Raw genomic sequence first — 26,772 nt, forward strand, 5'->3', positions numbered from 1 at the left:
AAACATAAAAAAACATCAAAAGAGCATTAAAGTCATTTCAATTTACCAAAGGACCAAAACGCAATGATTCTACCTGAAAATGACCATAAATCCAAAAAAATCAAGGTTTAGACTAAAACCCCAAAATAAAGCATACCACAGGACCATTTTTGCAATTTTGTCTTGTTATTTTTCATCAAATCTTTCCTCCCACTTTTGGGTGATTGGTAGGGAAATAGGAGGAAGAAAAAAGAAGGAAAGAAGGGAAAGGGAGAGAAATGAAACTTCTATTTCATTCTCTTTCTTTCCCCTCATTTTCTTTCCTTATAAAACTAAGAAGGAAGCTTTGAATGTTTCACATAAGATAGAATTTCTTAAAAACCGTTCAGGGGAGTTCGTTCAAATTTCGAACATGTTGAATGCTAATCGATGCTATTGACAAGATGTAGCAACTTGAATGAATACAAACATATGATAATTAAAAATGATTATACATACTCAAGTGCTAACACAAAATAAAATTCAAACAACAGTTTCATTCAAAAGCTTTTTGACAAGTATTAAACCCAATAAAAACATAGAATAATATCAATTTAATAAATATATTATCTAAATTTTATTAGACAAGTTTTAAAATAGGAATATATATATATATATATATATATATATATATATATATATATATATATATATATATATATATATATATATATATATATATATATATATATATATATATATATATATATATATATATGTGTGGTAGGCAGTTTCAAGTCAACTATACATAACTTAGGTTGATGATATGTACATCCACCATTTATAGAATGCATACCCATAAACCATTGCGTAAATCATTGTTCTTATAGGGTAGAACCTAAACCTGCCAAAACAAAACAAAACAAAAAAAATACACAAATATAACAAAACGCATTAATATATAGATTCTAATCGGCTACATTGTTTTTATACAATTTTAATAAAACACATTAATATAAATGGTTAATTTAGTACCAATGTTATTTATATCATATTTATCTAATCATAAATCATACACCACAAGTAAAATTATGAATTTGAAAAAAAAAAATCCATGAAAAGTGCGACAAAAGGAATAGAAATGGACCTGGAGGGAGTTGGAGGTGAGTGAGGGGGATGAAGAGGAGGCAAGTGAGGAACAGACAATGGAGAATTCCATTGAGAAACAGGACGATCGAAAAACTCCCAATCAGGAAGAACGACGCCTCCGATCGCTAACATTCCGAACAGATACGTCGCCATCACCTTCTTCAAGGAATGCGTGTACAGTCCTATCACCGCCATGATTGCAGCTAAACATATCAGAGATCTTCGCAGAGTTGCATCATCCGCCATCAATAGATGTTTCTCAAGTTTTAGGGTTTACGCCAAGATTGTGATTGTCACATTGAGAATTGAGATGATGAGGCCATGGGGAAGGGAAGAGGGAGAGAATGTGAAGTAGTTGGCTGGTGCCATAAATGCATTCTTGTACTTCCATCATTTAATGGAAAACATTTTTTATTTTTATTTAAAAAGATTTTCAAAATATAAGTTCAAGAATTATAAATTTATATTAAGGGAATTATAAGTTTATATTAAGGGTGTCAAATCAGACAATCATACCATGTTATTGTTTGACAATATACGATATGACATGACAAGATTTTAGATACTACGACACCGTATCATTTTCGTTAATACGAAAACGAGTAGATTAAAACAGGACACAAAATACCAAACCTAATGTTGTCATTTTTCATCTGGTTCCCATCCTAACAATCGGACATAATTTCTCTCGCTTTCTCTTATTATCCATTTCCTCATCCTCATCACAAAAAGACAAAACCTAATGGTCTCTCCTAACATGAGCAACAAATGTTTTTTTTTTTCTTTTTCCATATCATCAACCTCTTTAGCCATTATGAGATTATATATATATATATATATATATATATATATATATATATATATATATATATATATATATATATATATATATATATATATATATACTATTATCTCAAATAGCTTTTGTCTCTAGCAAAATGATTTTCCTTGTAGCACTTATGACAAATGATGCTATTTTCTCCCCCATCTTATGCGGTGGGAAAATTTTCAGTTTTCTCAACCTTCAGTGCTTCAGTTTGAGAGAAATTGGTAAGCATCAAAGGTTGTTGAGTTTGTGGTCGATATGGAGGATTTTGGGATATCCGGTAGGTTGAGTAATATGAATTGGAGGGTTGTTTTTGGGATTGTAGGATCTACTAAGTGGAAGGCGGGTGAATTGTTGATTTTTAAATTTTTTTTTTTTTTTTTAAACTTGGTAGTAATGGCATCCTATTGAATTGTTGACTAACAATAACAATATAACTTTTTTAAAGGTTAACCTCAATAATGTTATTCTTTATTTAGTTCTTTTTGCATTGCCCCTATTTACTATTTGCTCAATTACATCCACCCTTAGGGGGTGTTTGGATTAGCTTATTAGCTTATTGCTTATTTGTAATGGGAATAAGCAATAAACAATAAGCATGGGGAGAGATGCTTAATAGCTTAATAAGCTGAATTTTATCCAAACACTCAAAATTAACTCATTGTGAGAATAAGCAATAAGCACCTCTTATTTTCCTATCCAAACATCCCCTTAATAGAGAATGTACATTAAGCCAGAGGGTTTGGAGGTCAAATACCTTACGAGTGCAAGAAATTAAGACGTGATTGGAAACACTGTAGGCTTTTTCAACAAGAATAAAGAAGATAAATCAAGTCTTTTGCACAAACAAAAAATCATTGTCCCACCTTTTTGAATAAGACGAAAAATTACAGCTTATTCCCAACATAAAACACTAAAAAAAACAAAGATTAATGTTCATCACTAAATACATGACTTAAATCATATAGAACATACATCAAGTTGATAGTTGATAGATACTACACAAGTTTTTCATAAACAACTATAAATCTCCCATGAAGAACTTGATGCACTTATTCATCTTCTCTTTCTGGTGGAAGACCACATGGCAACAACATTTTCTACAAAATGAAGAAAAAAAAAAAGAGGAATTACTTACTACCTTCTTTAACTTCTTCCTTATTAGTTATTACAACATTGTACTTCGAAAAATCTACCCAACTATATAATATTTCTTCCATTTAACTCCTATCTTTTTTATAAACTTGATATATTATGATTATATGAAGAATAATAGCATACCTGCATAAAATTGTAGCGTTCTCTTCCAATTGATTCATTTTCTGCTATTGCAAAGTATCCAAGCATTGGATAATGCCCTACATATGATGCATAGCTGTCTCTTTGGATATTAACAGCCCATTCACTTCAACCAAAAAAACAAAAATACATAAACAATTTAATGATTTTCAACAAAACTAATATCAACTCTAAGTGTTATTTTGTAAAATAGTGTCAAAAAAAAAAAAAGCACTCACAATCTGTTCATGTCTGCATGCCCTGTTCCCACATACTTAGCTTGCAGATGCTCAAGTTGGGAATTGATATTAAACCTGTCACTAGCCTACAAACCACTCATAAAACAATGTTATTTTGAAAAAATATATTTTAAACAAATTATCAAAACAAATGAAATTGTATGTACCTGCATATTGCCTGTGTTGATATAAGTTCAGATGCTGCAATGTCATTTGTAACAGATTTGTAGGATTAGTATCAAATCAAATAATCAAATAAGTTGTTAACTTGTTATATAATACTGAATTTTGAGAAAGCTACAGTAGAGGTTCCATCGTTAGCAAAAGGACTACAACAATGTGCAAAACCACGTTCCACCATGGCAAAATCAATGAAGTTTGCATCAATCTATGATTTTGTGTTGTTAAACTAAGTCTGGGACATTTTCCTGTTCATACAAATTCATATCACATTGTGATTGAGAGTGTAAACAATTATAAAGTGGTGCATAGGAAGCAAGTCTGTTTTTTCAGCAAGTAATGTAATTTCAATAGAGCATAGCAAGTATGAAAAACGAATTTCAGCAAGCAATTGTAACGTGGTACATCCGTACATAGCAAGCAATCAATTTCCTGTTCTACATAGCAACTTAGCAAGCATCGATTTTCAGCAGAAATTCGATTTTCAACAACCAATGTCAATTACAATAGATTCCGTTTACTTAGCAAGCAATTACAATATCGATTGTAATGAACATCGATTTTCAGGAATCAATCGATTCTCACAGGAAATCGGTTCATGAAAGACGACAGCTCAATCGATGGTAAATACGCAATCGATTCTACATACCAGAGGGAGACTCACTTATAGGCGCAAGAGATGGAGAAGACGCAGCAGTCGTGCGATCGATATGGAGAATACGAACGTCGTCGGCAGCAAAAATTATAGAGAACGATATATGAAGGTTTGGTTTTTAGATAGGTTTTGTGAAAAGTAAAAGGGGCAATAATGGTAACCTTTCATTTTTGTTGAGGAAAAAGAATGTAATTCAAATAGTCAATCCAATTTTTGAATGAATTCATTTTCATTCATTTTGGTAAAAAAAATATTTCATTTAAAATTTTAATTTCATCACAAAAAATTGAACTAACTAATTTAATTTCATCTCAAAAAGTTGAATTAACTGTTAAAATATGGTGGAATTATATTCAAATTTTCTTCGATTAGCTAACCAAACACCCCTTAATAGTTACAGAAGTAAAAATATCTTTCGATAATTAAAAAAAAAATAATTTCTTACGGTAAATTAAAAAAAAACTTAAGAGCTTTTTCTATGGAAACGGTAAAAGATGCAGTTGATTTTTTCTATGCCTCAATGACCGTTTTGCCCCTTATTTGTTGACATAAATAAGTATGATTAAGGTTTGTTTTATCGTGTCGTTCGAAAACGTTCTTTAATGTCTTAAAGTGCAATCTTGCTCACTACTCACTAGTTTTTTTTACTTATCATTACAAGTAACGGCATCTGAATATGGTCAATCACTGTTAACAATTGTTGCAGTCGACCCTACAAAAAAGAAACGTGAAGATTTGGCAACATGACAACTTCTACCAAATTTTGGGCTGTCTAAAGCTCTATGTGATAAATGTGGTCTCTTCTTTAAGGAATATTAAAACATGACTTTGAAAACCCATATTTATATTATAAAGTGGTGAAATTTGGTTTGGATCAATGATCAAACAACTATGTTGAATCTAGGCATCATTGTTTTTACAATCAAAGTTTGGTTTGGGGAAGGGTGGTAAAGTTTGTTATTAAAGAAAAAATTTGTATTCAGACAACAGACGAAACACATTTAAGATGCTCCTCAATTATGTTATTGTCATGCAAGCTACATAATTGAATTAATAAGTGGAAGATTGTTAAAAATGAAATGATTCGAGGTCGTGAAAAATTAAAATCCAAAATAATTTTAACTTGCGGTGTTTGGATAATTCCATATGGTTCATCAAATTCATACATTTGTGTTGTCGCTCAGTTCATTGGGTAAATCTTTGACATTTATTGTGTCATGTTGAGTTCATATCGTTTTGTAATTCTAATTGGAAATCTAACTCTGATGTGGAAATCTGAAGACCATATTTTATTTACATATGGGGTGGCTTCTGTGATTTGGGGAAGTGTGCAACTAAAGTGCGATATTCAATTTCCCATCGTGTTTAACATCCAGGAATGACTCTTTTGGCTAGATGATGTTCGGGTAATGAGTGGAAATAATGTTGTGTTTGATTCTTGCAAAGTATGGAAAAACACATTTTTTTGATAATATTGTTCTAATCTCATTTTCTTGGTTTAAGCATAGATTTTCTAAAAATGTAATTTGGATTGAATGGTAAAAAAAACACCTCTATAACTTTCTTCTAACTCTTTGTTAACTCATTGTTAGAAGTGTATTTTTATAGAACTTTTGTTGTTCAAAAAAATAAAAATAAACGAGTCCAATTCAAAATTAAAATTGTGGATACTAGGCAAATAATGAAGTGTCTATATCTTTTGATAGTGCACTCAACAAGACCATTGCAGTCGGACAAATAATTGTATGTTTTTTAAGAGGAAAAACAAATGCAGTCTACAAACCACGTCTGCAGAAGAAGATAAGTTTTTTTTTTTTGTTTTTTAACGTCTACAGGCGTGAGACAAGTAATAGAGACACCATCTTTCTAAATTCAAATAGCTAATGGGTAATATCTTATCATTCATCAATAATCATACTCCTCAAGAACGCGATCTTGAGCGCACAAATTCTTCTAATCTGTCCCAAACATCAAGTGCAGCAGCTCTATCCTGATGCCTCTTGTTCTTGCTTATCTATAAAACATCATCATCTACTTTAATTACACATAAATAAGTAAATCAACAACTCAAATTTTATTTAAACCTAATCTCACCGATATAATTTTCACATTCCATTGCTTTACAATCTTTGCAGACTCAACACTATCATCCTCAAAACGCATGTAAAATCCAAGAACTACACCAAATCATGTTTATTCAATCAATCATATAGATCACAAATTCACATCAAAATGAAATGATAAGTTAGTTTACTTACTTTTGATGAAGATCTCAACATGATCTTTAAATGGCCAATCTTTAAACTGCCACTCTTTCCCTAACACGAAAACAGCCACTACTCGGCCCCATTCTTCAGCCTTCAATGCAGAAGGTTTATCTCTCACCTCATAAGCTGTCACCACTCTATCCCTACTACTAAACTTCTTCAAAACTGTTACACATTCTGGTTTTGGACCCTTCATCTGCTTCATCTTCACATCAGTAGGTATAAACACTCCATCTTCTAAAAATTCTTTCACATTATAGATAGTGATCAGTGTCTGTGAAGCACTTGGAACCAATATAATCGGGACCCCATCACCAATGTTGCTCCCCTTCATTTTTGGCCTCGGAGTCCCATCTAACCCTAACCCTAAATCCTCTCCAAACCCTCTATCGATCCTGTTCTTAGCTACCAAACCATCTTTCCTCTGTTGCGATTCTAATCTCTGTCTTTCCTCGTCTCTCTTTGTTGCAGCTGTAAGCACGCTGTAGAAATCCCTATGTCTACACTCCAATATCGTTTCACGATCCTTTAATGGTCTTTCGATTGCTCTAAGCATGTCCATGGGGTTTTCGATAGCCGCAACCCTAGGTTCCTGATTATCAACATCCAATTCGTCACCAGGTACCACGTTTAAATTAGGGTAATCGCCAATACGGTAATCATGATTCTCAAAGTTTTGATGTTGAGGTGGAGGCGGGAGGAACTCGATAGCGTCAGTGGATGAAATCCTACCTTGCAGGTACTCAATTAAGGGTTTGCGATCGAGGAGAGTGACTGCAGGGATCTTCTGTGTGCCGGCGTAACGGATGTAATCGTGGTGCTTGATGTTGACATTCTTAATGAAGTAAACTAGGGTTTCGAGAGTGTAGAGATTACCTTGTTTTGATCTGTAGGCCGTTTCGATTGTGCAGGGGAACGAGTAGGAAGAGCCGAATCGGTACTCGTTGTCGAATCGGACGATTTTGTCGAGCTCGTTTCTCATCGTCATCTCCCGGAGAGCCGTTAGAGGATCCATTTGCAGTGTGCTGATGTGCTCTGTGCTGTGTGTTTTGAGTATTCGGTTTTGTGTTCTTGTTTGAATGATATTTATTTGGGTTAGCTTTTTTTTTTTTTTTTTCCTTTTTAATGGTAAAACATTTTTAAAAGAATTGGTTATTTGTCTATGATTAGGAAAAGCGGTTTTAAAAAGTGTTTGAATAGGAAAAACTGTTTTTTAGGAGTAAAATAATTAAAAAGCTAAAAAACTAGGATTTTTCTGTTTTTTGAAAGCTTTATTTTTGCATATTCAAAAAGTTGTTTAAAAAATGTTTTTTTAAATACACAAACACTTTTTTAACTTATCAACTTTTTGAAAAGTTAAAAAGCAAATAAACAGTTTTGAAAAGTTTTGCCAAACACCCATATAAAGTCGCCGGAGACATCCTTTTCTTTGGTTATAGTAAATTATAGAAATAACACTTTAAACAAATATTTAAAAAGGATTTTTTTCAAAATAGACCTTATATTTACAGTTTTTTCTATTTAAACCAAAAATTTTACATTTTTCCTAAAAAGACCACATTTTTTTAGAATCCTTGTTATTTAGAAGGGATAATCAATTGACTAAGTCAATAGCCGGTATACGAACGTATCCCTCCATTATACTTGTGTTTCTTTTCTTCTACACTTGTCGTTACGTTTCTTTTCTTCTACACTTGTCGATATGCAAAGCTAGGGCTTTTTCTGAAATCGCACAACAAGAAAGCCATGGCATCCAACAACGATGCCAAGAAGAAAACTAAGAAACACCAGAAAAAATACGCTAATTATGAAGATCCCGAAGATGAAATTCTCGTGTCAGACGTGCCCATGGACTATGAAAGGGAAAATGTAATAGTTGTTTCATTCCAAATTGTTAACAATCCTTTTCTTACCAAACTTTCTGAAGATGAATCTGAGTATTTTGGTGAAAAAGATGAATATGTAGATGATTTAGTTCATCTAGAAGATGACGAGAATGACATTGGTGGTTCCAATTATGTCCATGATCCCACCATAGAATGGAATCTCATGGAACCAAAGGTTGGAGAGAAATATAAAAAAATTTCTCAATTGAAAAATTATCTTATTAACTATGTTGTGGCCCATGGGTACCCCTACGATTTGAGAAACTTGAAAGTACTAGGTTAGTAGCTAGATGTGGTAGAGATACAGACAAAAAAAATGTGATTTTGGTTTCTATGCATAATGGATGAGCACAGAAAGAACAGTCCAAGTAAAGTCAATGAAAAAGAAGCACGCATGTTCAAGAAAGTTTACTTTTATCCCCTTAGTGGATTGCTTCTCATCTTGTGAAGGAGATTGTTTTTAACTCATCTATTAAACTTAAAGAATTAAGGGAACTTATTAGGACAAAATTCAATATCACCCTATCCATCAGTAAACGTAACAGGGCTAAACATAAGGCAATGGTGATGATTGAAGGGAAGGCTGGTGATCATTATGCTACAATTTAGGACTATACTGCAGAAATACAAAGATCCAACCCTTGTAGTATTGTGCAAGTGGGTGTAAACCTTAATTCTGATGGAAAACATTACTTCCATAGATTCTATGTATGCTTTCATGCATTGAAAACAAGATGGATTGCTGGATGTAGAAGAGTGATAAGATTAGATGGGTGCTTTTTGAAAGGGCGAGTAAAGGGTCAACTCCTAACAGTTATAGGAAGGGATGCCAATAACCAAGTATATCCTATATGTTGGGCTGTGGTAGACATTGAGAACAAGCAAAACTGGAAACGGTTCTTCGAGCTTCTTAGGGGGTATTTGGCTTAGCTTTTGAATGGCCAAAATGTAACGCCCGGGTTTCAGGGCTAAGCATTTTTGTCAATGTAATAGTCTAGGTCAACTCTTGTAACTCTTTTTGAAGTAATAAAGATGAAATATTTGAGTATTATGTGAATTATATGTGTTTATTATTTAATTATAAATGTATAATTAATAAAGAATAAAAATGAGCGTCAAAATTAAAGTGTGAGATAATCCCGATATCTCTACATAAAGTTGTAGAATATGTCTCAAGGTTTCCGTGCATATAAGGAACACTGAAATCCGAGTTATAACGAAGAAGTTATGACCCGTCGAAGTTTCACGACAGAACCGGCACGATACCGGGAAGCGTGAATAGTGAATTTACGATAGAGCGAGTTTTAGCCTTAGTGATCTAAATGAAAGTTGTAGAGTACGTCTTCACCTACGCGTGGATATAAAGAACGTCAAAAACGGAGTTCGTATGAACGAGTTACAAATTATAATAGCATATTCACGTATTAAAATAAAGTATAAATCATGTATACGTACACACACACATATATATATATATATATATATATATATACATATGTATATATCATTAGAAAGGTATCGACGATGCGGTCATTATAAGACTAATGTTGAGTTTTTTCAACATTAGTTTAGTACAAATATCATTAAATCCATTTATAATAGTATTATAGAGGGGTGTTTAGTTGTTTATATAACTAAAAGGTCATTAAGTAATTATGGAGGGTAGTTTTTGAAAATTCAATTAGTATAAATAAGAGCCTTAGGCTCTCATATTTCTTGCACCATTCTCTTGATTCAAGAGTCTTTCTCTCCTTATCCCCCGAGCATTTCGGTCCCTCGTGATTCGACTTCTCTTTCTGTAGCTTAGTATAGTAAGGTGAGCGCTGAAGCGCTGCACGAATCTTTCTTAGAAAGATTCAGCGACGAAGTTCTGCCCCTGCAGAGCCCAACTCCTAGCTAAAACCCCCTTGTAAGTAAGTTATGCTTACCTTATTTTAATATAGCTTATATTTAAAATTAGTATTGTTATTATGAACTTATAATAAATATTTGAGTTATTATTATAACTTATATAAGTGTCGTTATAATATTTTTTTTAACTACTCGCGGTACGGGGAATCTGGTTTAAAGGGCCGCATAGGGTTGTTGGATTTCAGAAGTGCTATATGCCAAAATGGTCCTGCCCTCCGATGTTTTATGTCTGGCCCCTGTCTGTACATAGTGGTTGGAAAATATTGTTTAACGCTTATATAATAATAATAATACTAAGACTAATAGTTGGTCACGGTAAATGTTAGACTAAAATTTAGCGATAATAATGCTAGGTTTCGTCGAAGGAAAATAGAATCGTTAGAAGCAAGCGCTGCCCGATTTTGGAATCATTACCTTAACAAGTGAGTGCATAGTTACTTTCAACTTACACATAGATATGAAGTATTTTATATAAATTACGTGCTATGTGTGCATATTATCTGAATACTTGCTATCTATGCTAGATGAACGTTGTTATACATGTTTTCAATGATTTAAACTGTATATGTATTTTATATCTACGAAAATGTTGGGGGTAAAACATGGGTAGATGCAATAGGTGATGTGTGATAAAATGATGAGAGGCCTCGATGTTGATGTTGTTGATTTTGTCATCTAGCAGAGTATGGATGACGACCACGGACTCTTCTAGACAGTCCAGTGGAACACTAGCAGACTCGCAACCTGTAGGTGTTTGTGAACGATATGTTCACCGGTGTACTCCATCCCCCACATGGTTGCCTTTAGGACATTTATTGCTGAGGAATCCCCTTAGCAGTAGTGTCCGTCCCGATGATGATCCTTAGGCTAGGTCCCTTATGATAGGTGTTTAGGGACGTAAAGTGAGGATAACGGGAACGGGTAATCGTGTTATTGTTGATCGATGAAATTAATAAACTTATTTATTGTGGGTTGAAAACCGTATGTGCTCACCAGGCTCCCAAGCCTGACCCACTCAGTTTTATGTATTACAGGTAGTGGCGCATGAGCATAGGTGTGATGTTTTGGACAAGGGATTACGGATATAGGCCTGTAGATATGAAATAATGTAGTAAGGCTTATATTGTACTGTTTATGCTTTTGATCTGTACGAACATGACATCCCGAGTCTTTTAATGAAATACATTTCTATGGAAATGGTTTTGATAAATCTTTATCATATTTTTGTTTTGGGACAAATTCCGCAACACTTTCATTTAAAATGTAACTCTGATTTTTAAACAAAGCATAAACAAACCGGTCTTTTCTGGCCGTGATTTTGGGGATGTCACACAAAAGTCCTTTTAGAAAAAGATCATAGGCAAAAGATGTTTGGCAAAAGACTTCTAAAAGCTACTTTTGGATTTTGCAAAGAAGGAAAATCAACTTTTTGGAAAAGTCAGGAAAACCTGACTTTTTGTAACTTTTCCAGAAATATCTTTTGGCTTCTAAAAAGCTAAGTCAAACACCCCCTTAGTGAGAATGTTGGAGTACAAGAAGGTGGAGGTCTTACAGTTATATCAGACCAACATAAGATATATTGCTATTCTTGTCCCTTATTTCATAAATTTCAAAGTTTTTCTTGTCCATTTTTTCATAAAAAAAAAGGTGTCAAATAACATTGTTATTCTTTTAGGGGCTACTTGAAGTAGTAAAGGAGGTCTTGCCAAATGCGGAGCATAGACAATGTGCTCGCCATATATACGCAAACTTTAAGAAGTCATATAAAGGAGAAGAGTACAAATATATGTTTTGGGTTGCTGCTGGTTGCACTATCGAACTTGAATTCATATCTGTGATGGAGAGATTGAAGGCTATAGATGTGGGTGCATATGAATACTTAATGTCCCATAACCCGATCTCATGGAGCCGTGCTTACTTTTGTCAAGGTAAGTATAACATTTTCCTTTTTACTTAAATTTGTTCTTTATACTTTAATATAGCACTTAACATTTGTGGTTTGGACGTTTTTGCCCTTGTTGATGTGCTAGATTAAACAAAGGAATGAGCAATTCCAATGCAACCAAAGTGGAAGAATTTGTAAATCAAAGTGGATAAGGTTGTTGTGATTTAAGTAAAGTTGAAAACATAATTCTAAAAACAAAAATCTGAAAATTAGAAATTTGAAAATCATAAATCTGAAAAACATAATTCTGAAATATAAATCTGAAAACATCAATATGAAAATCTGAAAACAGCAATCTAAAAATCTAAAAACAGCAATCTGAAAATCTGAAATCTGAAAACAGAATTTTGAAATCTAAAAAACATAAATATGAAAATCAGATATGTTTATTTTTTAACATATAGCATGTGAGGCTTTTGAGAATGGTATTAGTGAAAGCTTCAATGTGATGGGTTTTAGGTGGACTCACTAAGCTTTGTGCTTACGGTTTTCAGTTTATGTTTCAGGTATTCCAGTTTTCAAATGAAAGAGCTCGGGATGATCACAGCGCCTACACCTGTGTTTTCCGCAATATGTGATCTTTGGGATTGGACTCTGATAATTGTATTATTTGAAATGTTTTTCAATGTTTTGAACAAAGTTACAATAGTGTTTTGATTATAATAAAAATGAAATTTTTACCTCGGATTTTTGGGCTGTTACAATATATACCATTTGCTGTTCCATATTCACCTAAAACCCAACATATCACTTGTTTTCAAAAAAGCTAAAATGTAAGATATAAAAACAAATATGGAGCAACTATTTTAAAATTATCACATAGTTAAGAATTACAAATTAACATATAGATCCACTGAAATTATACTACATTACTACCAAAAAAGTTAAACCATTACAAATAAACATATAGATCCTCTTAAATAAGACAAATTGGAATTGGAATTCTTGATTTCATTCCATGGTGTGTTTCTTTGGCAGATGTATGAAATTCAAAATTATATGATTCCATCAAATTCCATGTTTTATGGATTTCACAATTCCTAGGGTGAATGGAACTCATGGAAGGAATTCAATTATATTATTCATTTCTTTAAAAAAGACCAAAATACCCCCTTTATACTATATAAAAAAAACGTGCACCTTTTTCTGGATTAGTCATAATATTAAGAAGCATTTGGAAATTAGCAACCCAATAGTCAAGTGTTGTATCGACCTTTACAAGTTGCAACAATGTCAATGACTTAATTCAACCGGAATAGTAAATGAATTTCTAAGTTTATTTCATCAAACCTAAAAAGTTATTGAGACTCTTTGTCTACAACTTTACTTGAAAGAAAAGTTCCAAAGTTGTTTTGGTGTAGCAATTGTACAATTAGATAATTTCACATTAATTTGCATTTTTTATAAGAAACCAATTTAGTATGTATCTCTATTCTCTCCTTCATTGGCGTCACCTTCAAGAAATGCTTTGTGCAATTGATGACTTCTATGTATAAAACTTGTGGTTGTATCATCTTTTTAATTACTTTTAATATAATACTTTCCATATCTTATATCAAATTAGGTTTACCAATAGTCTGTAGAAGCTTTTGAGTTTATTTTGCCTCTCATCATTATTGTTGTATCCTATGATGAGTTCTTTGGCTTGACCTTTAACTCTCGTTTCCAATTCTTAACCACCCAACGTAACTTCCTCAATCCATGTAAAGCTTCCTCACGTTTTTTCAACTTTCATCTAGAGACACACCACGATCTGCCAAAAACACAAAATCTCAGAGAAAAAGCTTATTGATAGGAATGAATGTCTGATCAAGAAAAGAGACTCAAGGAGTAAAATTACGGCAAAATAGACAAATGTAGTGTCGATGATGGTGAAAAGAAAAAAAATACTAAAACAAAAGAACTGAAGGTGACTCTTACGGTTCTTACCTAACATGAGAGAGTCGAATATGAGGGTGTTGATTAGCTTGATTGCAGATAATTTTTAAGTATGTTTGAGGTATATATAATATGAAGCTGATATGAGGAGTAGTCAATCTGATTCAAATTTAAAGATGAATCGCCTCCTTATTTCTTGGGAATAGCTTGTTGATTTGTTAAAACTATCCGTTATACCCACCACTAACCACTATAGTGGTGGGTGTCAATTCATCACCACATTCAACCACTATAAGTTTGGGATACCCACCAAGATATTCCTCTTTTTTTTTATTAAAATAATATATATATATATATATATATAATTAAATTGTAGAGAGAGATGGAAAAGGGTAGAGAGAGATACAAAGAAATAGAGAGAGAAAATAGTTGATTGGGTGTGATGGTCCGTGCTCCCCACCGCAAATGACCACGACCACTATCCACCACAAACACCCAGGATGGTGTTCACATTCGTGGTTAGTGGCTACGTAGACCACAAAGAGGTTTGTCCTTAATATACCAGATGGCCTAAGAATGATTTCTTGGGAATAGCTTGTTGATTTGTTAAGAAATTATTGATGATTTTATGGGATGCAATTAACTTTTTTTTAGAATCTTGGAAACTTCACATAATTCATTTGATTACATCCATTATTTCCCAGGCACAAATTACTAACATTATCAATTTCAATTTAAAGCATGGAAAAGATATCATCGAGGTATAAGAACGCCTTAATGATGAATGGTATAGATGGGAAATAAAGGAAATCCTTTAGCAGAATAAGCCATTTGGCAAATTTGAGTTGTAGAAAAATGTCATGTAGAATGTTTAGGATTCTTTTATTAAAAGAGGTATATATGTTTTACGGATTTGTATGATTGTTGAATAATATTGTATCTTATGCGGATGAATCAATTTATTAAATAGAAATACCAACCGGTAATATCAACACCCTAAAATAAACTATTTAATGTTATATGTTTTTTTATATTCATTGTTTTCTATTGTTTTATTATTTACTACAATTATTTAATTGAGGCCCCACCACCACCACCACTACACCATCTAGTTTAACCCAACCCTCGTCTTTAGCCATTTCTACCCATCTATGTTCATCCATTTACTCATATTATTTGAAATCTAAAAACAAACCCATATCTAGAAAAAATAAACAATAGTCGCATGAAACCCATAAAACAAACACACACAAACCTAGATCTATAGAATCTAAAACAAACGAACAAACAAATACACAAGCAAAAACATGTATTTTCAAACACCTGAAGCCTATAAATAAGTACATACATAGACATTAACATGCACTTTCAAATATAAAAGCCCACAAAGAAATTACATACACAATTGCACGTTCGGACACAAAACCCCACAAACATAGAGAAAATGAATTATAAGCCTAACAAAGTTTCCAAACCGTTCAAAAAACCTCAGTTATGTTTTGTCTGTTCAAGAAAAACCAACGAACTTAATTTTTTGTGCATAAAGACCCATCAATAGCTTAGATTTGCCATTTTGAGCCTTTAAAGCCATGCATGCACGTAAAGTTTGCAACTTTGCGTGATAAGCATGCGTTAGAAGCTTGGATCTGTGATTTGGAGTCGTTGCATGGCTCAAAATGGATCTCTATGGAAAGAGGACTGAATGGACTCGGCGAGTCACATGGTCGACTTGGCGAGTCACATGAAGATGGACATTGAACTCGACGAGTTGGTTGAACAACTCGGCAAGTCTGATGAAGATTGTCATGAGACTCGACGAGTTGAAGAACAACTCGGCGAGTCGGATGAGTTTTAACCAAGAATATGTTCGCGAGTATATCCGTCAAGTCGCAGGGAGGGAACTCGACGGGTGGCCTTAAGGTCTTATTCGGATTTGAAGGAACTCAACGAGTCACATCGATGACTCGGTGAGTAGCTGGGTGTACTCAGTGAGTTGAGGTCAACATGGACTATTGACCTTGACTGAGGACTTTGACCTTTATCAGGGGTTGACTATTGGGTTATGGAGTACCTTATAAGGTTAAAGACTTATGCGTATATTGAACTATGGTTATAGGTGGTGGGGCCTATGTCGAGTGATCCGAGAGTTGGCGTTTACCTTCCGAGTCGACATCTGCGAGGTGAGTTATCCTCACTATATCGATAGGGTCTACGACACCAAGGACGACCCTTTAGTTGTTATGGTATGTTGCATGTGGTTATGATTTGTTAGTTTGGAGTCGAGGTAGACAGTATGTTATGCTTTTATGATGTGTAGGGATTGGTGTGATAGTGACCTGCTAGGTTGGTACTCTAGTTACAGCAGAATTCTATGATTGTGATCAGTGAGATAAATATGTTTGATGTTTGTATATGACAGTATATGATAGCTATGCGCACATGGTTATTTGCTTGTTGGTTGGGTTGAGGCGGTCCTGCTTTGTGCTGAAGGCCATCATACCCTATGAGCGGTCCGGGGAGACTGAAGGCCCACGTGGCGGACCAGTTATGCCGAAGGCTCGGGATAGATCCAGACAGACTGTAGGCCCAGTAGGGCGGTCCAGTCAGGCCGATGGCCCAGTATGCATGTTGATTAATTGGTTATTATTGTTATGGTATTGTCAGTGTGGTGTTGGTATTTTGGGGGTAGCTCACTAAGCCCTCGGGCTTACAGTTTTCAGTTTACTGTTTCAGGTACTTCATGAGATCGTGGAAAGACGAAGGCGTGACTGTATTGCTCCTCATCCTTATGTTATGATTTTTTGGGACACTCTGATGGAAAATGATTTGAAAACATTTTGTAAACAATGCTATGTGGCTTTTATTTATGATTGAAAAAGTTTAAATTTGGTGTGAATTTTATGGATGTCACACCATCACTTGATTTATCACGGCTTTAAACTTTGAAATTGAAATAAACTATTTGGGAAGAAGGCTCACCTTTGCTCAAATCTAAAGATCTATCGAGAAACTTGTCATAGAGGCTCATTCGCTCCTATAATTTCCAAAACTTGAAAATTAATCATAACATAATGATAGAATGAAGTTCAATTGAATATTTGGCCCAAAGAACCAAAATTTGGATAGAGACAACGCCAAAGAGGCAAGGACGGATATATATTGGAGATTTTGGAGCAAAAAAAGAACTTTGAATTTGCACGTTGTTAAAATAGGAAAAAATGAGATTAAGGTTCAAATAAACAGAGAAAAAATAAGAACACGCCTAGCTTTAACTTCGACCCTTAAAACTTTTGTTTAAAAAGCCTCTAAGACCTTTCTTTCTACCCACTGATTCATAGTTATCTGCATACTTTCTTAAGCCTTTTAGAAAGCTTTTCCTCAAAGCAGCTGCAGAAGCACCAATGACATAATTTAAAACCCATAAAACAGAGAGAAAAAAAAGAGTGCCTAGTACATAAAGTAACCTTGAATTGTTCGTGTGGGTGACAACCGGAAAATTCCATTCAACATCGATCAATTTCTTGAATGAAAATCCAAATCAAAATTGGGATTAAAATTACCAAAATCAGATGATCAGAAAACGAGACAAACTGTAGCATTTTCTTACTTTAACAAATAAACAAAATTTTGATAATCCAAGAAAAAATGTTCAGATTCAATAAAAGCAAATTTCTATAAATTTTGGATTAACTTGCACTGATTGTGACTATATACGTATGTTGCTGAAGACCGCTTCATGAACCCTAAATAATAGGAGCAATCAGTTGACTTTTGCAATCATATAGAGAATCTACCCAAGAGAAGTTGTGAGAAAAATTAACTTGGAAAGCAAACATCGAAAATGAGGACCTTATGAAAAAAGAGATAGTCGATATTTCATTGGACTCCTACAGATCAAAAATATGATTAAGGTAATTATAAACAAAAAAACACGGTAAAAGCTTAAATAAGAAAACAGAATACATTGAATGAAAATGGGAAAAAGATTAGTCGGGCCTTATAATATTCTGCAGCAAGTTATTGCAAAAAACTCAACCAGTAAATAAAAAATTGAACTTGTTAGAAATTTAACATCACTGAAAACCACTGTATGCATGAATTACAATGAAGAAGTAAAGAGAGGATACCCAATCGGTCAACAATTGATTCCAGAATCATTGATAACATCAACTCTTTCTGAATCTTAGTAAAAACAAAAGTGGAACCAAAACCCATATTAAGAACATCCTGGACAGTCAAAATCGAAACCAATAAAATTGAAATGTCAGTAATGCTTACCAAACAATATTAATCAAAATCGAAACCAATAACATTGAAATGTCACTACTGTTAACCAAACAATATTAGGGTTAACCAGAATTTGGTAAAGTACAACCCGACAACGTCATTAGCTACCCTCGACTTTTCCACTCAGCTGCAATACAAACAATTTATTTGTACATATGCAAGCCAACCCTAATAAACTCTAAAATTGATTGTTTAGATTGAACATGTAATTAGTTACAGTGAAAAGAAGTAGATAAGAGATACCTAGATGATAGAGCAAGACGTGAAGAAAAAAAGTCCCAGAGGCAATATTTTTAGATAGTCCATAACATATCTCAAAAAAATTGTATGTTCATCTTCAACATAAGGATCGATATTCATATCGTCTGCCAAACATCGATTGCCTGTTAGAACTTTTGAAGCCATTGATCGGGTTGAGAGAGAACGATGGTGAAGTTGTCTACCGGCTTTGAGCAATCAATTTCGGGTAAAAGGTAAAAGGAAATCCAGGTTTCCATCAGAGATTTGAGAATTTTAAAATTCTGACTCAATATCTAGCTTCCAAAAATTAAAAATCGAAATGGAATGATCGATGTTTCCATCATAGACTTGAGAAAATTATTTTTTTGAATCAATATCTAGTTTCCAAAATCAAGAAGCAAAATCGAAGGAGACGTGATTTCGGGGAATAAACCGATCAATTTTGTGGACATTTCATAAGGGCATTATCGGTAATTTACTTTGAAAGTTTATAAATTGAAGAGATGCCACATGTTATAGAGGTTTTATATATTAGGATATGAGATATGATGGATAACTTATTGACCCATATTTAAATATTGACAGTAATCAATACATTATGGCCATGGAAGTTCGTTTGCAACGACTCTAGACATAATCTCATATTTGCAGCGGATGATTAGTTGGTGCGCAAAAGTTAACCTGAAACTCTTGTTAGAGAAGTTCCGTTTCAAAAAAAAAACTTATGTTATCCTAATATCTACGTAATAATAATTTTTAAGAACTAAAACGACATGATATAAATCACATATAAAAAATAATTTAATAGTTAAATATATATATATACAGAACATAGTATATTACTCTTTTAATTTATTTACTATAAAAAATAGAAAAAACGACATATCAAGCTTTGCCATGAACACTGAGGGGTCCAACAACGTTTTTTCATGGACAGGGGTATAACGGTAATTCCCATAAGAGAATTCGACGCGGCATTGGTCAACAAACATCTGAAGTCAACGCGCGAATCAGTCTTTCGCCCCCATTCTTTTTCTTTCTATAATGCCGAAAGAAGAATTGAAACGCTGTTTATATATACCAAAATTGAGCCTCTATTTGACTGCGAAATCGACACTACCATTTTTAATCATGATTGTTTCGTGGAAGCAAACAATTTGCTGAAATCTGCTGATTATTAGACTGGTCCCTTGTTTCCATTAACTCTTCATTTCGATTTTTGGGTTACAGGGTTTTCTGTTTGAAGGGTTTTATAGATTGTCGGATTTTCGATCGCTTGGTTAGTGAAATCCCTAAATTCGGTTGCGTTTTCACGTGGGTTTGGCTTCGAAGTGTTGGATGTTAAGAATATCTTGTTTGCAGATTATTTGATGGAAAATTTATGCTGTTTGCAGGTAATTTCTACTACTCTGCTTTACTTTATAATCCTTCAATTTGTTAGCGGATTGTCCTTCCTATGTAGTTAGATGATCAAATATTCTATTTATCAATAAGGATTTGTTTGTTTTTTCTGTGTTTTAGCTATGTTTTCAAGATGAGATTGTTCGATTCCTTTCTTCTGATCAACAGATCATTCGGAATCTAACTTAATTAGGGATAAATTTGGTTGATCAAAAACCAGTTTCATTTCCTTTTGTTTTACCACTGTTCCTTGTGGAAAACAAAGCAAATTTGAGGCAGTAGACCATCAGAAGCTTATCTTATTTTTGTTGCTGACTTTTCAAACCATGGTTTTCTTGCAAATTTTGAAAGATTTTTTTTTGTCTCTTAGCTAGAATGAGTGGTTTTCATTGCAAAATGCAAACTAACAATTATTCTTGCATTTACAGCGTTCTCTTGTAATTTTTGCAATAATGATGGTCAGTTTGTAAAGTAAAAACATATATGATGATTTAAGAAAGTGAATCACTAATGTTAATGATACCTCACCTATCTAATATTATTGCAGTATCCCCTTTATCTTTTAAGGGATGCCCTAGAATAACAATTTCTTATATTCATTTCTTTACCACAAAACAACATAGTTCCTTTTTTCAAGTTGTACAAATGCCTTTATTATATGAATTTTGCTTACTCATTTTTTATATTTCTCTCTTAACATTTTTTGGTTTTTTATAGTTCATAGGAGGCCCTTCATCTTATAGTTCTGGTAAGGGAAAAAACCATGAGGGTAACATCAAGTTTGGGTTTGACTTGGTCAAAGGAAAAGCTAATCATCCAATGGAAGATTATCATGTTGCTAGGTTTGTTGAAGTTGATGAACATGAACTCGGTTTATTTGCCATTTATGATGGGCATTCGGGTGATCGTGTCCCTTCCTATCTTCAAAAACATCTGTTTGATAACATCTTGAATGAGGTGTGTATTCTACTATTGTGTTTGTGTCCCTAAAATGTTACTATTCAAATGCTAAACTTTATGATTATTAGTTGCAAACACATTTTTGTTCTTTGTTCTTTCAAAAATGAGTGATTTTGGACAAAAATGCTAAGTGGGATGATGTGTTTTTCCAAATTTGGTCCATTTTTTTTTATATCTTTCTTGCTTTTGCATTTCATTAAGGGGAAGATTATAGTAAATTGGACCAAACTTGCAATTATGAGTAAAGCACAGGGACCAAACTTGTAATTTACCCCTAGTTTCTATAACGACTTTCGAAGTGATTATAGAAACTATCATTATTGTTCAATGACACAAAAACAAAAATGAAGTCTTGCTATTTATATGTGCATTGGTTCATAAAGTGAAATCACTCTTTTATTTATCGGTTTTTTTTTTTTATGTTTGACTTTTGATATACTTTTGCAGAGTGAGTTTTGGGTTGACCCAAAAAGATCGATATCAAAAGCGTATGAGAAGACTGATGAAGCGATTCTTTCACATGATTCTGATTTGGGGAGAGGTGGGTCCACATCAGTTACAGCTGTTCTTATAAATGGTCAAAGGCTGTGGGTTGCAAATTTGGGTGATTCAAGAGCTGTTGTTTCAAAAGGAGGTGAAGCTATACAGATGACCACTGATCATGAGCCTAGCACTGAAAGGGTTAGCATTGAGCATAAAGGAGGCTTTGTATCAAATATGCCAGGTTTGCCCCTACAAATATTTGACTTTTTGTTGGTTTGACTTTGAGTCTGACTTTGACTTTGATTGGGTAGGGTATATGCTTATTTGTTAGATTTTCTTGTAAACAATCATATATTGTGTAAAATTGCCATTCTTCTCTTTCCTTTGCTTCCAAGTTTGCTATTTCTACTCTGCTGTCATAGCCAAAATTCTTTCTCTTCAAGGGTAAAATCGTCATTTTAGTGGTCTCGCATCTTTTTTCCTTGAATAGGTGGTAAAGTTGACATTTTTAGGAAGTTTCCACTCTCTCCTTTGCTGCCAACTTTGCTATTTCTATTTTTGCCATCATCAACCCAAGTGTTGCATGGCCTATTAAGTTTTTGGTCTTCAAGGGTAAAATTGTCATTTTAGGGCTCTCGTTCCTTTTTTGTTTAACCAGGTCAAAGTTCCCGTTCTTTCGTTTGCTGCCAATGTTGCTCTTCATGGGTAAAATTGTCATTTTAGGGATTTCATTCCTTTTTTTTTTCCTTCAACCAGGGGTAAAGTTGCCATTTTAGGGATTTCATTCCCTTTTCATTCGACTTGTACGGTGCCATCATCATCGTCCCAAGTGTGGTATGACCTTTTAATTTATTGCTTTTCAGGGGTAATATCGTCATTTTAGCTATCTCGCTCAATTTTTTCTTTTCTCTCTGTGAACACATAGAATGACAGCTCTACTCTTTCTAGTAAAACATTTTCACCACCACCATGGCATCACTTCTAGTGTTCTTTCCCATTGGGGGTAAAGTTGCCATTTATAAGAATCTCATTCCTCCATCCTTTACCTAGGGCTAGGGGTATATTTGTCACTTGATCATTCTTTCCTTCCTACCAATTGTAAGTAATGAACCCTTAAAAACAACAAAACACACACTTACCAATACTAAAAAATTACTAATTACAAATCGACTTTCAATTTTTGATAAAAAAAGGTATAAAAGGTTTTCATTCCAAATAAATCATTTATATTTGTTTCTTTTCATCAGGAGATGTGCCTCGAGTAAATGGACAGCTGGCGGTTTCTCGTGCATTCGGTGACAAAAGCCTAAAATCCCATTTGCGATCCGACCCTGCGATTCAAGATACAGTTGTGGATTCCAAAACCGATCTTCTTGTCTTGGCAAGTGATGGTCTTTGGAAGGTCATCCCTCTTTCCATCTTTCCCTTTTAACTGCTTCTGTCTGTTACACAGGACATGACTAGATAAGACGGGACTAGACTGGACTGGACAAACTTTCTAGGATTTGACATTCATTGATATGAGTCCCAGTCCCAGTCAAACGCAGTACAGTCTGTTCTGTCATGTCATTTGGAAAGTTATAATTATTGATGGTTGTTTTATTGATGAATCCAGGTAATGGATAATCAAGAAGCGGTTGACATCGCAAGGAGAATTAAGGACCCTCAAAAGGCGGCTAAGCGGTTAATAGCCGAAGCTTTGAAAAGAGACAGTAAAGACGACATATCGTGTGTTGTGGTTAGATTCAGGTAATATTTTTCATTCCTTTACTCATTGCTGTCATTTTCTCGTTTGCGGGACCCACGGTCTGAAAATGAGAAGAAGATGGGACAGATTCTATGTAAAAAAAGTTAAATAATCGGTAATGGGTACTTTAAAATAAACCCTTTTGAGGGGATGTGGATTTGTTAGTTTGTTGAAGAATACATATTTGAAGAGTTGAAGTAGTTCCTTTCCTTTATATGTAAATTCCTTCATTATTGGTGTTTTCGTAAATCTTGTTGATTATTTTTAGAGTGTTTTGGTAAAATTTATTGATTATTGTAAGAGTGAGCGTGATGGGTGAAAGTGTTCTAAATATAAAAAGGTACTTCCATAATTTTCATTTGTATCTGTTGCATTTTCTCCCTTGAAAGTGTTCTTAATATCCACGTTAGCTGAGTAGAAGCCACATATAAAATCAAGCCTATTAATCAAAATAATTATTTGAGAAAAAATAAAACTCTAAACAAATATTTCATTCTAGAAATCATACAAATAGTTTAATTATATAAAATCAAACATACACTCGACTCAACCAAATGACCGTGATAGAAAAATATAGTAATATTATGAATAAATTAATGTAGCGCCCAACACAATACGTTCAAGGTATGCTCGAGTTCATTGTATAATGCGACTAATTATCTGTTTATGTATATTAATCACTAGGGTTGACCAATAAATAAATTATCATTTAATGTTTTATATAATCTTATTGTCTATACTGTTTTGAAAAAAAACTACCAATTTTGAGCATAACATCCTATTTTCAAAACGCCCTACTTTCTGATATCACAACCAAAACGATTTTTTTTGTGGAGTTTCTAACATACAATTGAAACTTAGAGTCAAACATTAAAGAAACTAAATCAATTAGCAATGAGATCTTCAATTTTACATATCTATAGAAATTCAACATTGATCTGGTCAAGAAGAAGTGAAAGCATACAACCTACAAGAAACCCATATTATGTAAACATCACTCTAAAACTTTAGTAAAAAATGATATTTAATTTGGTCCACATCCTGGTCCAAAAGATGTATCTACAATCTACATTACTTATAATGTTTGCATGTCATACATCATACAACCATTGAACAAAATATGGCTTCCAAATAATTATAATAGATGCGTTAATTTTAGTTTCCAAAAAAGGAGTGCATTTCGAAGACGTATGATATACCTTAGTAAACAAATAGAAGCATGTCTACAAAGTAATGGATACAAAGCAAATGTTTCTCCTTCACAATTATCATCAGCCTTGAGGCCAGAAAAAACATTCATAAATTGATTATTGAGAGTGACATTTCCTCGAACATCTCGGGGATAGAGTTTGTAAGGCAACTTTTGCAGGCTTTAATATTTATCCTGTTAATTATAAAACACAAATAATGTCAATTCCAAAATCCAAAACATCATCAATTCTATGTTCAAAATCTAAGGCAACTTTTGCAAGCTTCAATATGAGCACCTTGGTTGTCTTTTTATACAAACCATAAGTTCAAAATTCAATGAAAATACATAGGTATTGCCTAAAAGACATCAAGGCCTTTGAAAGAGCCATTAAGTACCGAAATGATGAAAATACTTCTTTAAGTCATCATTACATACAAGTAACATGACTCAATGGACTCTAAATATTATTGAATCATCATATATAAGTCTTAGTTGTTTGAGTACAGAAAAGGTATTTGGATATCCAAATACATGTCATGTACATAAAATATGATTAGTAAAAGAAACTGACCTTCATGATCGTCGATTGAGATGAAAAAGGAGATGGATATGAGCTTGAATATTCCATTTTAGGGTTCAGTCATTCTAAGGATTAAACCTACGAACTTGAGTATTTTAAAACTTGAATGAGTAGCATACATGATTTAGTTTCTAAAAGCTAGAAGCAAATTGGGGGAGATAAATCCTTGAGAGTATATAGTATGGGCACAAATTTGCTAGTTATGGCCGAAGGCCGCAACGATGTTGTAATAGGGAACACTGCCCCTTTCTCGGCCCGTTAAGAATGTATCTCGTTGGCGTCACAACCGGAAGAAACGAATTAAATTTGACCGTTAATCCTTGACCGACCGTTGCCAACAGATCATTTAAAAAAAATTAACTATTAAAAAATTATTTATCCTATAAATACCTACCATTGTACAAATATTTTCACACAATTTCTCTATTTCCTCTTTATATAATTTCAATTATCTTCAAAAAAAATTATGGATTATTTCGACTCGTCTGATGATTTCGATGACGATATATTCTTCAAGATGATGTATCATTATTACATTAACGAGCTGCTATAACCAGACCCAAACCCGCTACTAACAAGATGTACGATGTTAAACATAAATCGTGAGGAAGGACACGAACATCTATATCGTGATTACTTTGTGGATAATTGTGTATAAGAGTCGAAGGACTTCAAAAGAAGATTTCGTTTGAATAAGAATGTGTTCCTACGGATCGCCAACGTCTTGGAATGCCGATATCATTTCTTTAATCTTAATACATATTTACTATATTTTTATACAAAATAAATACAAATGTACTACATGTTTCTTTAATTTTAATACAAATGTACTATATTTTTAAAATGTAGTTAATTTATGTTTTAGATATGAATTTTTTCAATTGGGATATGATACTAGAGGTACACGAGGATTTAAAACGTTGCAGAAATTTGTTGCGGCCATTCGTTTGATGGCTATGAGGGAGTCATCCGACACCATGGACGACTATATGAGAATGTACGAAAGAACCGCAATGGAGAGTTTGTATACCTTGTCAAGAGGTGTTGTTGAAACATTTGGAGACGTATATTTGTGGAAACCTTCGTTGCATCATTTGTAAGAATGGTATGCGACGCATGAAGAATGCCATGGGTTCCCCTGAATGATTGGAAATATTGATTGCACACACTGGAAATGGAAAAATTGTCTAGTAGCATGGAAAGGGCAAGACGCAAGTGGTCATCACGAATCGCTTTCGTTGGTTTTAGAGGCTGTTGCTTCTCAAGATTTATGGATTTAGCATGCACTTTTTGGGTTTGCGGGTTCCAACAACGACGTTAACGTTTTTGATCATTCGTTAGTATTTGACGATCTTTTGAATGGAAAGGCCTCGGATGCTCCTTTCATAGTGAAATGAAACGGATACAAATTTAGGTATTACCTTATAGATGAAATATATCCTTAGTATTCCACATTCGTGAAGGCATTCTAACACCCGGTTGAAGGAAGAGACAAATTTTTCAAGAGACAATTTGTAGTTGTGTGTAATTTAAATTTTATGTTATTTTTTAAAAAAAATTATGTTTTATTTAAAATATATTTGTTTTAATTAAAAAAAAGAAACTCGGAAAAAAAAAGAAAAAGAAGAAAGAAACTATGAAATGGAAAAAAAGTTGGTGTTATAACATGCTCTTAACATGATGACCATTTTTCTCATTTGGTGTTATAAC

The 26,772-nt window shown here is 33.5% G+C and overlaps 4 protein-coding genes across 7 annotated transcripts; 1 reads left to right on the forward strand and 3 right to left on the reverse strand.

Annotated features, from left to right (window-relative positions):
- Positions 1–480: 480 nt before the first annotated feature.
- LOC111878273 (signal peptidase complex-like protein DTM1) lies at positions 481–1,451 on the reverse strand. The gene is made up of 2 exons (XM_023874773.3): positions 1,106–1,451; positions 481–862 (listed from the first exon to the last, which is right to left on the reverse strand). The coding sequence occupies exons 1-2, from the start codon at positions 1,351–1,353 to the stop codon at positions 772–774; spliced, it is 339 nt and encodes a 112-aa protein (XP_023730541.1). The 5' UTR covers positions 1,354–1,451; the 3' UTR covers positions 481–771.
- A 1,302-nt stretch (positions 1,452–2,753) lies between these two features.
- LOC111878291 (uncharacterized protein At4g14342) lies at positions 2,754–4,423 on the reverse strand. Of its 4 annotated transcripts, none has more exons than XM_042895966.2 (6): positions 4,295–4,416; positions 3,752–3,878; positions 3,618–3,651; positions 3,451–3,536; positions 3,215–3,338; positions 2,754–3,033 (listed from the first exon to the last, which is right to left on the reverse strand). In XM_042895966.2, the coding sequence occupies exons 3-6, from the start codon at positions 3,621–3,623 to the stop codon at positions 2,986–2,988; spliced, it is 264 nt and encodes an 87-aa protein (XP_042751900.1). In that variant the 5' UTR covers positions 3,624–3,651; positions 3,752–3,878; positions 4,295–4,416; the 3' UTR covers positions 2,754–2,985. The 4 variants fall into 4 exon arrangements, with proteins under 4 accessions (XP_042751900.1, XP_042751899.1, XP_023730563.1 ...); XM_042895965.2 differs by having other exon boundaries at positions 4,280–4,414; XM_023874795.3 differs by lacking the exon at positions 3,752–3,878 and having other exon boundaries at positions 4,295–4,423.
- Positions 4,424–5,953: 1,530 nt separating this feature from the next.
- LOC111878276 (protein CDC73 homolog) lies at positions 5,954–7,617 on the reverse strand. The gene is made up of 3 exons (XM_023874778.2): positions 6,544–7,617; positions 6,380–6,462; positions 5,954–6,299 (listed from the first exon to the last, which is right to left on the reverse strand). Exons 1-3 carry the CDS (start codon positions 7,565–7,567, stop codon positions 6,207–6,209), a joined length of 1,200 nt encoding a protein of 399 aa, XP_023730546.1. The 5' UTR covers positions 7,568–7,617; the 3' UTR covers positions 5,954–6,206.
- Positions 7,618–19,730: 12,113 nt separating this feature from the next.
- LOC111878277 (probable protein phosphatase 2C 10) lies at positions 19,731–23,504 on the forward strand. Its single transcript, XM_023874779.3, has 5 exons — positions 19,731–20,093; positions 20,818–21,057; positions 21,508–21,784; positions 22,791–22,945; positions 23,159–23,504. The coding sequence occupies exons 1-5, from the start codon at positions 20,070–20,072 to the stop codon at positions 23,294–23,296; spliced, it is 834 nt and encodes a 277-aa protein (XP_023730547.1). The 5' UTR covers positions 19,731–20,069; the 3' UTR covers positions 23,297–23,504.
- Positions 23,505–26,772: the final 3,268 nt, after the last annotated feature.

The sequence above is a fragment of the Lactuca sativa genome, chromosome 6 (assembly GCF_002870075.4).
Source record: "Lactuca sativa cultivar Salinas chromosome 6, Lsat_Salinas_v11, whole genome shotgun sequence".
NCBI classification, from domain to species: Eukaryota; Viridiplantae; Streptophyta; class Magnoliopsida; order Asterales; family Asteraceae; genus Lactuca; species Lactuca sativa.